Genomic DNA, 15,213 nt, shown 5'->3' on the forward strand with positions numbered 1-15,213 from the left:
AGCACCCAGCTGATGTGTAGACGTGCTATACTCAGCCGACATCGATGTGTAGACGCGCTAGAGTGTAGGATTAGACTCAGCCGACGTCGATGTGTAGACACGCTAGAGTATAGGATTAGACTCAGCCGACATCGATGTGTAGACGCGCTAGAGTATAGGATTAGATTTAGCCGACATTGATGTGTAGACGCGCTAGAGTATAGGATTAGCACCCAGCTGATGTGTAGACGTGCTATACTCAGCCGACATCGATGTGTAGACGCGCTAGAGTTTAAATATTATAGGCCCAGGTAGACTTAGGTTAGATGAGATAGGACTTACTTAGGTTTAGGGAAAAAGCTACCACAACCCTTATACTGCTTTAGAATAGGGAGAATAGGAGACCCTTTCTCCATTCGAACACAGAGGTCCACAAGATCAGATGTTGCCAGTACCTTCCTACAGAACAAAGAAATCCTTCTCTATCATTTACTGCATGCTGAGACTATCATACAATAATTTGTACAATAAATCCGACACCAAACAATCCATCTGTCGGAATCCGTTCCCCCACCCACATGATGAGAGATGTTGATGTGATGTCATAAAAGATGCTTGTTCTATTGTGTGTGTGGATCGAGCTTAACCAGCATCCATTTAAAGATTTATTTTGTGGGCGTTTTTGAGAAAAAAACCTGAGAAAATCATGTGTGTGTGTCTGTGTCTGTGTCTGTGTGCGTGTGCGTGTGAGAGAGAGAGAGAGAGAGAGTGAGAGTGAGAGTGAGAGAGAGAAAGAAAGTGAGAGAGGCAGAGAGACAAGGAAACAGAGAACAAATAATGTTAGCCTATGCAATCATATCTTTGTGTAGGCTAGTTGACAATAACAGTGTAACAAATTCATAACAGAGATAACAGTTAAATATTGGGTTAAAATAAATCAAACAAATTGTAATGGATTCTCCTTGCAGATAAATACACTCACACAATAATTGCACTCACTCACATCCATACACAATAAATATTTAAAATTAAAATTAATACGATCTCCGTCCACACCAGCGTTTTAGTATAAATTAATTACATTATAAATAATGTACAGAAAACTAAGGAGTACAAGCAGTACACAGGAAGGCGGCCTCTGTTGGTGGGCCTTGCACGCACATATGGTGGAACCACCGCAAACAAATGTCACACTGAATCTGGAAAACAAATTATTTGGATTTTTGGGTAAGAGGCTGCAAATTTTCATTCTTGTGCAATTGATGTTATATTTTTAATATACAGTAATTCATGTGGAGATAAAAGAATAATAGAATATAGAAACAAGAAACGTGTCCATATTCACTGCTGTTCTTAGACATGATGTACAGTATTCACACAATAAAACACATTGATGAAAGGCCATCAACTGTAGATTTTGGAGGGGGGATATGTATTTTGGCAGGTCGAAAATACGGTCTGAAAAAATCTGTATCCCACAATAACTTTTTCCAGGAAACAAGAAACTTGTCCATATTTACTTTCTGTTATTAGACATGATGTGAAGTACTCAAAAAATAAAACACTTGATGATAGGCCATCATCTGTAGATTTTGGAGGGGGGGATACGTATTTTGGCAGGTCAAAAATACGGTCTGGAAAAATCTGTATCCACTATCCCACAATAACTTTTTTCAGGAAACAAGAAACGTGTCCATATTCACTGCTGTTATTAGACATGATGTACTCACACAATAAAACACTTGATGATAGGCCATCAACTGTAGATTTTGGAGGGGGGGGGGTATGTATTTTGGCAGGTCGAAAATACGGTCTGAAAAAATCTGTATCCCACAATAACTTTTGTCAGGAAACAAGAAATACCATTATGTTTGGATATATTGAGGAAACATGCTACTGTAAGTTCACATACTCGTTTCTCTGAAAAACACTTCTACAGCCAATTATTTTACTTTGAAATGTGCGTTTCCAGGCAGGAATGTTTGTTATTGTTTTGGTCTGTGATACTGCACATTGCCAATTTTCATTGTCCATTTTGCGTGTGCTCAAACTGGCAACCCATGTGAGGCTGAGCGCCGTCCAGTCTGAGGAGCAGGAGAAACAGTGATCTCCGATATTTTTAATTAGACTGCAGTACCTATTTCATTCTTACATACTGCACCTTTAAATCTTTATAATTTCTTTATTAAGAGTCTTTATTAAACCCTAAAGTGGTGTTATTATTTTCATATCATTGGGAAACATTCCCAATCCTTTTCCCCCAAAAACATTTGTATTCTACAAGCTTTCCATAACAAGCTAAATGTTTACATACTAATGACATTTATTTAGCGGCTAATATAATTGACCATGTAGTAATTTACATATTTACTGTAAATATCAAAGATAAAAGTAAATCATGAGAGTAGTTTCATTTTGAATAAAAGCAACTGATTCTGTGTTGAAGTTTTATTCACAAATGAGAAGTCATGACATGACATATGAGCAAGAACACATTTATTTAAACACACACATTAACACACTTTACACAGGGTCTTGGGATCCCAGACAAATGAAAGTTTGTTCTGCTTATGCAATCCCAGTGATACCAGCCTTTGATCAAATATAATAAAATGACATTTACAAGAAATTATTAAAAATGTTATTATTAAAATTTGTTCAAAACAAAGTGAAAAATAAATGTGCCTGCTTTGTCTGGTGTACAGGGAAATTTATTGGCACAATTAATCTTCTTTGGAAAAGAATCAAGGTTGTATTAGCTATTTACATTATATTGGTATATATTTATCACATGCATAATTCATCATGGTCTATTTAGATAATAATTAAAAATATATTTAAAGTTCATTAACATGTTTTCATGCATTTGTGCATGAAACATATATAACTAAAAAAAGAAACTATACCCAGATTAATAGTGCTTCTGCAAACTAGGAAAGTTTACTGCTGCCTTCACCACAGGAGTTTATAATTAGGGCCCAAGCCCAAAGGGCACTTTGAAACTATGCACTTTGAAACCTGTTTTCAAAAGCTTAGTTAAAAATGGTGTTGTGTAAACAGCCCCTAAAACGTATTACTATTAGCGATTTCTACCAAGGAAGTACCTCTTTTTCCCCTCCTTAGAAATAACACATTGGATTCGGGACATTCAAATGATTGTATCAAAAGATACAATGTTCATCGTAACGGCACAAATCGAGCACAAACGAGCGGCACAGTTTTGCAACGATTTGGACCATATGGGGTGGACAGTTATGTAACTGTACTTAAAAAGTTTATTTTGTTATGTTTAAGAGGGGATCGTAGTTGCAATGTTTCTTTCAACGGCACAAACCAGCACAAATGGCATAATTTTGGAAATTATTTCGTTTTATGGGGTGCCAACTTCATGGAGGTCAAGGGAGTCCCCCTTCCCTCTGAACTGACACATCCTCTTATCATTGTGATCTGGGTCATGCCCCATCCACTTCATTTTAAAACTGCATCCCAGTAACAAATAGATGAGTGGGCTGGTAAAGAGGTGGGTTGTGGCCAGTGCGGTAGCAGCTGGAAGTCCATATTTTGACATTTTTTCACCCAGGCTGCCGCTTACGGAGGCCTGAAGCATAGTTAAGATGATTTGAGGGCCCCAGCACACAAAGTAGGCAATCTTTATAGCACAGATTATTTGTGCCTGCTTCCTACATAATTTACATAATTTATGAGATGATGTCACACAGCAGCTGAGAAACATTACCAGAGCTGGCACCACTAGCCCGAGGAGAAATCGCATGACAACGACAGTCTTCAGCCTTGCAGTGCCGTCTTGAGTTGTTCTGGATTTGTCCAAGTCATAGTCATCAATGCACTGAACATCTCGGACCTCTCTGGAAAACAGCGAAGGACATGCCAAGACTGCTGCAATAGTCCAGGAGAATGAAATCAGAATGATGTTACAATTCTTCATCTTTTTTGTGCACATGCTCTTTAAAAGAGTAGATTTAATGCTCCAGAGACTCAGCATGGTTGCCGTGAAGAACATACTGCCGTAGAGGATATAGGATGACAGCTTGCAGCTTGTACTTCCGTAATTCCATTCAAATTCATTGTAAGCATACAGAAGCTGAAACACCACAGATGTACAGGAGACTAAATGTGTTACAGCCAACGCCATAATCCAAATGGCAACCTCCTGAAAACTCTTGTATTTCCGGCAGCTGATGACAATGACGGTGAAGTTGAGGGTGACACCAAGGATGAGAACAATACAATATGTAATGAAGTAGGTCATCCTGATCTCATTTTTGTACTGATTACTGCTCTTTGTTTCTACTTTTTTAAGTTCTTTAATGATAGAATCATAGTCTACATTGGTCCAGTTACTGTTATCTCCAGACATCTTGGAAATCCTGTAAAAAAAATATATAGGCTATATATAGGCTATATATATATATATGAATTATTTCACAATGTTTTGTTGTGTTCTTAAAAGAATAGTGAAGACAAAAAGCTTTACAGAAGTGGTGACTATGAACTGTTTTTATGGAAAATAGCTGTGTAATTATTTTATTTTCATGTCCAACAGAAATATTAACATCATACAGGTTCATGGCCAAGCAATGAAGAAATGTTATTTTTTAGTAAACTGTTCCTTTAAGGAGAAGTAAAAAAATATATATATCTTTCCAAATGACCCACCAATGAAAGCATGGAATGCTCTTCTGTTCATACTATCTTCAAGGATAAAATATCATCTTATATTTTATAAATATCTAATGTTATAGTCAATGACACTGAAATTTGATTTCACTGATGAATGCATTTAAATACCTTATATTTTAATCAGGGGGGAAAAAAACATCACATTAGTAATTCAAATATCAAAAAAAAAAAAATGCATAATTTAATATATTATGAATGAAAGCATAGCATCTCCATTACAAAAAGAAAAATCGTTGCCACGATTAGAGTGCAAAAACAGCAATTTCTGCAAAACAAAAAACACTGCATGCATGTTAAATCTTATTGTGCATTATTGCACACAACTTTTGAATTTTTAAATCAAATTACATCAATTTATCATTATATATATATATATATATATATATATATATATATATATATATATATATATATATATATATATATATATATATATATATATATATATATATATATATATGGGTTTTAATGCTTTGCTTCCTGCATACTTTCTGCAAAATATTCTTACCTTTGGCAGTAACAGTGCAGAATGAAGAAAATCAGAAGAGTGTATCCATCTGAGAGAACTTTGAAAATGAGAGTAAAGACAGTGCACTGAATATTTAGGTTTCTTTTTGACTGCTGCAGCCCCCCCTTGTTTTCGTCAGCTGCAATTTGAGCTGCAGGATTTCTCTGGGTTTTGGACAAAGTGCAGATGTAGGTTATGCAACGTTTAATTCCGCTTACTACAAAAGTTGCGTAGGGCCCCGCAAATTAGTCAAGGCCAGAGCCGTTAAATATGAGAGTTGCGACACTCGTGTCGTGATATCGCCGCCACGCGGTCATGTGGTCATTTTCAGCATCATTACTCCAGTCTTCAGTGTCACATGATCCTTCAGAAATCATTCTGATATGATGATTCAGTGTTGAAAACAGTTGTGTAATTTTTTTGTACAGGATTCTTTGATGAATAGAAAGTTCAAAAGAACAGTGTTTATTTGAAATATGATCTTTTGTAACATTATAAATGTCTTTACTGTAACTTTTGATCAATTTAATTAATCCTTGATGAATAAAAGTATTGATTTATTTTATCTCCCCCCCTGAAATTAAATGAGAACACACACACACACACACACACACACACACACACACACACACACACACACACACAAAAAGAAAGAAAAAAAGAATATATATATATATATATATACACACACCCATTCAAATGGTTATTCTTACACAACAACATTATGGAAGAAGCTGGATGATTATTTTGCTCATCCAACAAATTATATTTTTATTGCATTGCATTATGACACAAAGCTCAGCCATAAATTCTGCTTTTCTGTAATGTTCAGGATTTTTTTATACTGTCATGGGTGTACATTAATTTACACGTTTTAGCATTGAGGTCTTATTTGTGGGGGTGCTACTTATTTGCTTTATATCCAGATGCATTTCTAATATTCTGACCACGTCATGTATGTAAATAGGGTTGACAAAAAAAAAAAAAAACTGAATACAATGTAGTGCAACATCACATTTAACTATGGCCTCAGTATTGAATTTAAACATTTATGACTGGTAGCGAACGTTAGTGAAGTGTTGTTCACGTAAGCTTGCCGCAATTAACTATTCTCTTCCAATAAACATTAACTAGAGTTGGCTACATACATTACAACTACTGACTAGATTCATGAGAGGACGACTAATGCGCTCAACTGTAAAAAATACAGTTATTTCATCAACTTACCAGCGAGCGTAGCCTTCTCCAGGGGTTCAGTGCTGGAACTATCAGTGTTTTTGTAACTATCTTATCGGCTGCTCACGTCACGACACGCGTTACTTTCGCATTCCAAAGTTCCCATGGCAATCTATGGGAGTGTCATAACTCTGTTTTTCAACGGCTCTAGTCAAGGGGCCCCACCTCCCCCTCGTGTCACAGCGCGTCAATCAAGGTTTACAACATCGATGAGAAAATTAGGCGGAACTATCCTTCTGGTCACGAAAAGAGACAAGAACACCATGAGAGTGAATTGCGGGAATAGCAATCAGGTAAACTTGTGTTCTCTCCTCTCCATGTTTGATGTCAGCACATAACAGTAAAGTTATAGCCTGGATGCCAGGCTTGCCAGCCGAACCACCAAGGTCGGGAAGTTCGGTCTGGACTTGATCCATTGCTCGAACCATAGCTGTTCGGACCAATCAAATTATCAGGGAGGGCTTTATACGTTGATGGACAGATGATCAACAGTAACGTTTCTGTAGCAACAGTAACTAAGGAGGGCGAGGCATTTTCTTTCCTGTTTCGGTTGAAACATGCCCCTTAATCACAGCCCAATGGAGCAGTATCAGACTCATATCAGAGCCCGTCTACGGAGAGCCTGTCCACTCCCTATTAAGCCCTATTGTACCGAATTTTGGTTGTAGTACCACCAGAGTTCCACTGGGGGCGCTCGCCATGAGTGCAAAATGAATGGGAGTCAATGGGGCTAGACGGCTAAATTAGTCTCTTTCACCCGATTGCCGTTGAGAAATCTCAGATGTGATTGTAGATTTTGCAAGTTCAACATGGGTTTTAGGTCGAAAGTTGAATGAACGAGTACTTATGTCGTTTTGATTTCTTACAGGTTGAGTTGTTGTTGCCCATAACACGCTAGCATTCTGCTAATGACGTCAGCATTCTGACGTCATTGACATTTTGAAAGACTTTTTTAAAGCAAATAAGTGACTCTAAAAAATCTAACACCCAGCAATATGTAATTTCTTTGCATCTCCTTTCGAATACAACATTCAAATTACTAGACAAAAAATTATATCCTGAGAAAAGTGGATTTTGAGGGGTATACCGCCATTGACCTCCATTCATTCTGCACTCGTCCTGTGAGCGCCCTCATATGGAATCGGAGTGGAACTGCAACCAGTTCAGAAGCCGGAAGTGTAGTGAGAGTGAAACTTCTCGCCATATTAGACATTCTCTGCTCATATTCTGACTAGAATCTGAGTATGACAACGTCAGGCTAGTAAAGTTAATAGTATATATGATAGTATACTAGTATACAGAAGTATAGCCTACATGAAAACCAATGGGTAGTCTATACTTCTATACTGACGTTGTCATACTCAGATTCTAGTCAGAATATGGACACCCATATGTGCATCTCTCTCTAGTCTGGCTGTCTAGCCTAGCCGGGCAGTGCATCTTTTGGTCTTTCTGTGTCTTGCTTGCAAATTCTGGCCACTTCCAGGGCTGTGTTCTGTGACTTTGTGCCTGACAAAAAAAAAAAAAAAAAAAGTTAGAGTGAAATACAACTATTTAGTAGGTTTGATAGACGACAAAGGGCAAGGGTGTTTGTTTTTAAACTGCAGCTCTGAAAAAATGACCCCTGGGTTCGGGCCGAATACCGAGGCCGGAGCCCTCTCCTCGGACAGCACGCCAAATACGCATTTATTCTATCTGACTTATTTGTAAGTGTGAACTTGTGAATTATAGGCTTTTATGCCATGGTCTGGGTGAATACTCGATTCTGATTGGCTGCAGGGTGTCCATTAAAAAGTGATAGAGGACACCTAGTAAATAAACCGGCAGGCGTAACCAGGGAAACCAAGTTATTGTTTGTAAAAACTTTAGATTTCGTTTGTAAAACTAATTAAAATATAAACTAATGTTTTAAAAATGTGTTATTTGGCAAGTGAAGTGACCATGGTATAAGCGGGTTAATGCCCTTCGAGGTGTCCATTGTCAGGTATTAATGGACGGTTCACGCCTCACCGTCGTCCATTAATACCTGACAATGGACACCTCGTTGGTCATTAACCCTTACAAAATGTGAATTCTTGATATTAAAAGATTAGTTCACTTTCAAATAAAAAGTGAACCCAGAAAAATACGGACCCAGGGCCACTCAGTGTACATTTTTTGTCTTAAGTCTGTCAATTTCATTTTACTCTTATTCCTTAACTTAAGAATAAGAGTGATTCATAAAGGTTCCTAAGTGTTAAGACTAACTCCTAAATTATCCTAAATTATTTAAGAGTGCTGAGAGGTATCCTAACCTAGTTAGGAATAACAAGATGGCAGCAGAGAGGAGAACACACACTTTCCAATGAACAAGTAGCCTAATGTATCGGAGTTAAATGATGACGGAGTTGATCAAACAATAAAAGTTTGGTCATTAAGGTATTCTTTTTGAAACTGATATTTTAATAGCTTCTCCCACTCTACAAATCAAAACTCTAACTGCAGAAATGAAAGTTATAATTGCATTTTTGGCGACTGGAAAAAATGCAGCAGTGCACCAGTGATGAGCTCATCAGTCCCCAGTAAGTAGGGTCTTAAATAGCACTATTGTGGAACTAACCACACCAAACATACAGTAGTGGATGAACGAATGCGCACCGCTCTGAAGGGAAGGAAGTTGCGCTAGATGGAAAGTGGCTAGTTTTTAATAGTTTTATCTCATATCTTCTTTTTATAATCATTGGAAGCCCAAATCGAAATTTAACATAAATTTTGATTAATATCACAGCCCTGAAGTGTAACCAGACAAACATTTTGTTTAGTTCTCTCGGCCATCGTCACTCATTAAGCGGGGCCTTTCATGTTGTGCACACCGTAGTTCTGTGAGAAAGATTTGTCTCTTGGATTACGAATAGCAAAAATGCATCGCAGACAAATGGTTTAATATTATAGCAGAAATGGCTGGCAAGATAGAATTTGCAAGATAACGTCTATATAGCAATAATAAATAGTAAGTGCATTTTCTTAATTTCTACAGCACCAACAGCAGAACCAATAGCGCCGAAGGTCTTTAATAATTTAGCACCGGGGCTCATTTAATACCAGGTTTATGTAAAGTATATAGTCGCACATCAGTAAATTTAGTCACAGAGAAAAAACTTTTTAAACTTTTTTCTCTCTTTTTCTCTCACAAACAACACCGCAGATACAGATTTTCAAAGTCTTCACTGGAGGTGCACAGACTTATTCTACAAATCACAAATTAAGAAATTCTTATGCTCACATTTAAGCTGCGGTCACACTCGGCTGGACAGTAAGCCTTGTCATGTGCTTGTCATGTTCATGGAGGTCAATGGAGGTCAGACTGAATTTTATAGGCTGTGTAATATAGTATATATTTTTCAATTCAGACCAATCCAGACTGGATTACTGTAACGCACTTCTCATCGGGATCCCTAACAAAAGCTTGCAGAGACTACAGTATGTTCAGAACAGTGCTGCAAGGATCCTGATGAGAGTTCGAAAATACGAGCATATTACACCCATTCTCCATTCACTTCACTGGCTTCCTGTTTCCGCCAGGATTGAATATAAGGTCTCCCTTCTAACCCACCAGTGCATCTATGGAAATGCCCCCCCATATCTGAAAGAACTTCTCACACCTTCAACTACAACTCGATCCCTCCGTTCAACAAAATCAAACCGCCTCCTTCTCCCCAAGACTAAGCTCACCACTATGGGTGATCGGGCTTTCTGTTCTGCCGCTCCTCGGATTTGGAATGCCCTCCCAGACCATCTGAGAGCACCTCAAACTATTGAGACTTTTAAAAAAGAACTAAAAACATTTCTTTTTAGGAGAACCTATGACTTTTAACTATTAAATCTATTTGTATTTTATCACCCTTAAATGATCTTAACTGTAGCACTTTGAGATTTGTTCGAAATGTAAAGTGCAATACAAATAAAATCTATTATTATTATTATTATTAATTGTAGTCTTTTAAAAAGGTATCTGAAATAATAAACTAAGTCCAATGTAGTGTTGTAATACATATTGATATTGAAATATCTGAAACGCTTCCAATACTAATTTCCTGCAGAATAGATACACAATACCAGCTGCACTTTCTCTCTCTCTCATCTCTCCGACAGCGAGTTACACACAAACCCACCTCCCCTCACTCACTTGTTTCATTTGCTCCGGGTGAATATTGTTGCTGTTACTGGGCTTGAATTTTGGCCTGGGATTGCGTGTATTGTGCATAATTTTACTCATTCCCGCAGATATTGTGTTCACACCTGAAGTGCATGCATTAAATTAAGTTCTTTTTTCGCTGCTTATTGACCTTACAGTTTTTTCAAATTGTTTACACACAATTTTGGAAACTATGGCTCCATTTCTCAAAACTCTACACACAAAACGACAAAACACGCTGCAAAACATTAGACAATCTCTTGCAAAAGCAAACACTTAATTCAAACTATTTTTCGTAACATCCTAGTAGAGGGGATTTGGAGACACTTGCAGGCTATGATCGAGAGTAAGAAATGTGTGATGTTAGCCATTTTCTTGTTAGTTCCAGCCAAACTGTCGAATGGCAGGTAAAATTTCTCTCTGGTCATATGGTCATAGAATAGTTGGTAGATATAAAGTCAAACACATCTCTCTAGAAATGTTTTTAAGACTCTTTTATTTCATATTGGAGTGATAAAGAATATAACAAGTGATGATAAAATTGGATTTCAGGGGGCTGTTCCATAAACCAAGATTAGAGTATAAGCCAGGCTTATTTCGGTTAGTCAGGCTTATTTTTGGTAGATTCGGTTTCATAAAGCAAACTTAAAATAGTTCAAACTCAGTTACCCTGGCAACTGCTGGGAAACTAGCCTGGTCCAGGGCAGGCTAACTGTCAGGCTAAGCCTCAGCTGTTACACAGATCCTCTAACACTGACCAACAAGAACACAATGATATTACCACTGACACTCTCTCATACCATTATTGGACTTTATTAACCATTATTAGTCCAAACATAAATACACAGTATACAGAAAATCAACTTAAATAAGGCTACAATGATAAATTAGACAATATAGACTTATGAATACATTTCTCTCTGGTTTTGTTTGGCAGCTGTAGTACATGTTTATGATTAGAAGAACATTAGAACACAATCTAAAAAAAAAAAGCTTTGTAAAGCAGAAGTTAAAATCACAAAATTAAAAATAAATAATTACAAAAGCACAGTATGAATTTTAACTGGTAAGATGAATCTGAGCTTAGTAATTGACAGTATATTAGCCTACATTTGAATATATCATAAAAATACACTTGTAGGTTTAAAACTCTAAGGCACATCTAATGTCCAAATAACAAATATTTTAGCATATATTTATATATATATATATATATATATAGGCTACTTTATTATGTCTTTCAATTCAAACACATTTAACACAATTATACAAATGGACAGTTCCTTTAAAGACATCATATTTTCCCCCAATAAATATTCCTTATTTTTCCTTCTACTTTTTTTCTTTTGTGATAATACCCACCAACACACATGATTAGAACAATAACCAAGAAGTACATAGTTAGACACTTTTACATATGATTTAAGGGGGAAAAGACAAAAAACAATAAATAAATATTAATAAAAATGTAACATTCACATATTTATATCAAACTCTTATAATGGCACATAATTCCTAATAGTTATTCAAGTAATATTATTTGAATATCAAATATTTAATATAAAATAAGCAAATAAATAAATAAAATAACAAATAACTAGCCTAGAAATAAAAGGGAGGGAGGGTTATATAAAAATGAAGTTAATGTAGACTAATATATAGTCCTTTATTTTATGGAATATTCTTTGATTTTAGAGTTGCACATATCTTTTCAAAATGTATACATTTGCTCTTAATTTCATGTTATCCTCTTCATAATGTAAAGTACATTAAGAATATATTATATTATATTTATAATATATAAAAAATACATTCTAGAAACTAAATCTAACCACTCATTTAAAACTGGGGATTCTTGCTTTATCCAAAAAATGATTGCATTAAAAGCTGTAATTCTCAGCATTCTAAATAAGTATACATCATCTTTATTAAGTAGCATAGGTCCTATACCCAAAACTATATTTTGTATCTTTATATATTTAGTTTCTTTAAAAAAAATCTTCCCTGAATTAGGCTACTTCTGTTCACTTAAGTACTTCTGTTCGCTAGAAGTTCACTGCAACTTATCCAACATCCTAAAGATAAATTATTATAATTAGAAGATATTTCTAGTGTTATAAAATATCGCAAATTAATTTTCCAAGAAAAATGTATATTTTAGTCAGAATTGCGCTCCTATTTGCAGCGCATGCGCGCAGCGGCGCTCGTTCAATATGAAGATTAGCAGTAAAATGGATACATTTGCATGACTTTCTAACATTTACAGATGGAGAATATAACTGTAAAATGTAAGTTTTGCACTGAGGGAAAAAAAAAACATGTCACAAACGCATAAAACAGCACAAAATATATAGGCTGTTTGATGGTGGATCGATTTGATCCACGATCGACCTCTAGGGCTGCTTCAGAAACGCGTGCACACGCAATTATCTAGACTTGATAAACCTGGATCAAATTAGTGAGATTGCGTGAACTTCAATTACCTTTTATGGAACCACTTTAGCCCCAACTTATTTGTTAGGCTCATTCAAGTCCGGTTTTAGAGTTTAATCCCCGCTTTTCTAAGCGGCTTTTATGGAACAGCCCCCAGGTGTTCTACAAGTGCTGTATTTCTTTTCTTTCTGTATATTCATTTTGATTATTCTTATATGTATTTTCAACAGTTTTGTGACAGTATGACCAACAATTCATGTCTGCTTGGTGTTTTCTCATTTATTTCCAGGTATGATGTATTATTGTTTGTATAATGTTATGTTTTTGTCTTCATGAAAGCATATTTTAAAAAAGACATAGTTCATAATCATGTGAAGTCTTTTAGAGTTCCTGTCAAGGTAAATGGCAGTTTTGTGATCGGATGACCAACAATCCATGTCTGTTTGTTTTTTTTCTCATGTATTTCCAGTAAATGCGCTGCATGAGTGAGCTCAGCATCCAGTCTTCGTGTGGTCTTTTCTGGGGGAATCGAGTGAAAGAATCAGAGGGGTTACATTAGCAATTGTTAACACTGTAATATCAATGTAATATCAATGTTTCACAAGCGGACACTAAACTGAGACTGCCCTGCTCTCGGTAATTGAAGCTCTGAGACTGGCAAGAGCAGCTTCCAAATTCTCAGTTCTCATCCTGCTGGATCTGTCTGCTGCCTTTGACACAGTTGACCACCAGATCCTCCTGTCAATTTTAAAGATGAAGGGCATCTCGGGAACCGCACTACAATGGTTCACGTCTTCTCAGGTAGGTCCTTCAGGACGTTGTGGAGGGGTGAGGTGTCCAAGATCCAACATCTAGTTACTGGGGTGCCTCAGGGCTCAGTGCTTGGACGGTCACTTCTCGTCTACACCTATGACATCACTAGGATCTGTGATTCAGAAACATGTCTTTTCCTATAACTGCTACGCTGATAACCCACAACTCTACCTCTCATTCCAGCGTAATGATCCGACAGTTACTGCTCGCATCTCAGCCTGCCTGACAGACATTTCTGGATGGATGAAGGACCACCACCTTCAACTAAACCTTGAGAAGACAGAGTTGCTTGTGGTCCCGGTCAACACAACACTACACCACTACTCTCTCCAGTGTACTCTCCATTCAGCTATAGGTTTGTCATCCATAACTCCATCAAGGTCAGCCAGGAACCTTGGAGAGAACCAAACTGCCCAGCCCTGCAGATTTGCCTTATACAACCTTAGGAGAAAAAGGCCCTTCCTATCAGAGCAGGCTACACAACTCCTTGTCCAAGAACTTGTTCTATCCAGACTGGACAATTGTAATGCTCTCCTAGCAGCTTGCACTGTCAAACCTCTGCAACTGATCCAAAATGCAGCAGCTAGAGTGGACTTTAACGAGCCGAAGAGAGCAAGCGTCACTCCTCTCCTCACAAAATTGCACTGGTTGCCAGTTTTACGTGCCATCCAGAAACTTGCGCTCTGCAAGTGAACGCGGTCTTGTGGTGCCATCTGAAAGAGACACAAAATCTCTTTCTCTGATCTTTTTCTGGTCTGTTCCATGCTGGTGGCCATTTTCAAGAAACGGCTGAAGATGCATCTTTTTCGGCAACACTTGATCTATTAAAGGATGACTTTAAAATGAAAATTCTGTCGTCATATACTCACCCTCATGTTGTTTCAAACCTGTATGAATTTCTTTCTTCTGCTGAACAGAAAGGAAGATATTTAGAAGAATGTCAGTAACCAGACAGTTTTTGGTACCATTGACTTCCATAGTAAGAAAAAATATATACTATGGAAGTCAATGGTACCAAAAACTGTCTTATAACAGATAATTATGTATGATTTATAAGCTTGTTTCCTCGTGGGGACCAAAATAAATGTCCCCACAAAGTAAAAAAAAAAAAAAAAAAAAATTCATTAACTAGAAGTGATTTATTATAAGTGAGCATAATGTTTAAAAGTGCTAACTTAACAGTAGTTTTTGTCCCCACAGCAATCTCTGAATGAAGCTTAATGGACAGCAGATTAGATGATTTAGCTGTACGATTTAAGAAAGCCCTGAACTTTCTATCACTTATTGATATTTGGGGGCTCGCAGCAATAGATGAGAGAGCTTGGTTCCGGTGTTTACACCATTTCCTGCCCGATCTCACGAAAGTGAG

At 36.9% G+C, this 15,213-nt stretch overlaps 1 protein-coding gene and 1 long non-coding RNA gene across 3 annotated transcripts; one reads left to right on the forward strand and one right to left on the reverse strand.

Annotated features, from left to right (window-relative positions):
• Positions 1-2,467: 2,467 nt before the first annotated feature.
• On the reverse strand, positions 2,468-5,408 carry LOC311293371 (chemerin-like receptor 1). Of its 2 annotated transcripts, none has more exons than XM_084413594.1 (2): positions 5,189-5,408; positions 2,468-4,367 (listed from the first exon to the last, which is right to left on the reverse strand). In XM_084413594.1, exon 2 carries the CDS (start codon positions 4,355-4,357, stop codon positions 3,350-3,352), a length of 1,008 nt encoding a protein of 335 aa, XP_084269720.1. In that variant the 5' UTR covers positions 4,358-4,367; positions 5,189-5,408; the 3' UTR covers positions 2,468-3,349. The 2 variants fall into 2 exon arrangements, with proteins under 2 accessions (XP_084269720.1, XP_084269721.1); XM_084413595.1 differs by having other exon boundaries at positions 2,468-4,387; positions 5,189-5,287.
• On the forward strand, positions 3,737-14,683 carry LOC311293382. The gene is made up of 3 exons (XR_014627924.1): positions 3,737-4,240; positions 13,501-13,832; positions 14,028-14,683. It is a non-coding gene; the product is annotated as an uncharacterized lncRNA (long non-coding RNA).
• The last annotated feature ends 530 nt before the right edge of the window (positions 14,684-15,213 follow it).

Source organism: Rutilus rutilus (genome assembly GCF_951802725.1).
Source record: "Rutilus rutilus genome assembly, chromosome: 7".
Classification (NCBI taxonomy): Eukaryota; Metazoa; Chordata; class Actinopteri; order Cypriniformes; family Leuciscidae; genus Rutilus; species Rutilus rutilus.

Coding starts and splice junctions, on each gene's coding strand:
- LOC311293371 (XM_084413594.1), bottom strand. CDS start 4,357: ATGTCTGGAGATAACAGTAACTGGACCAATGTAGACTATGATTCTATC.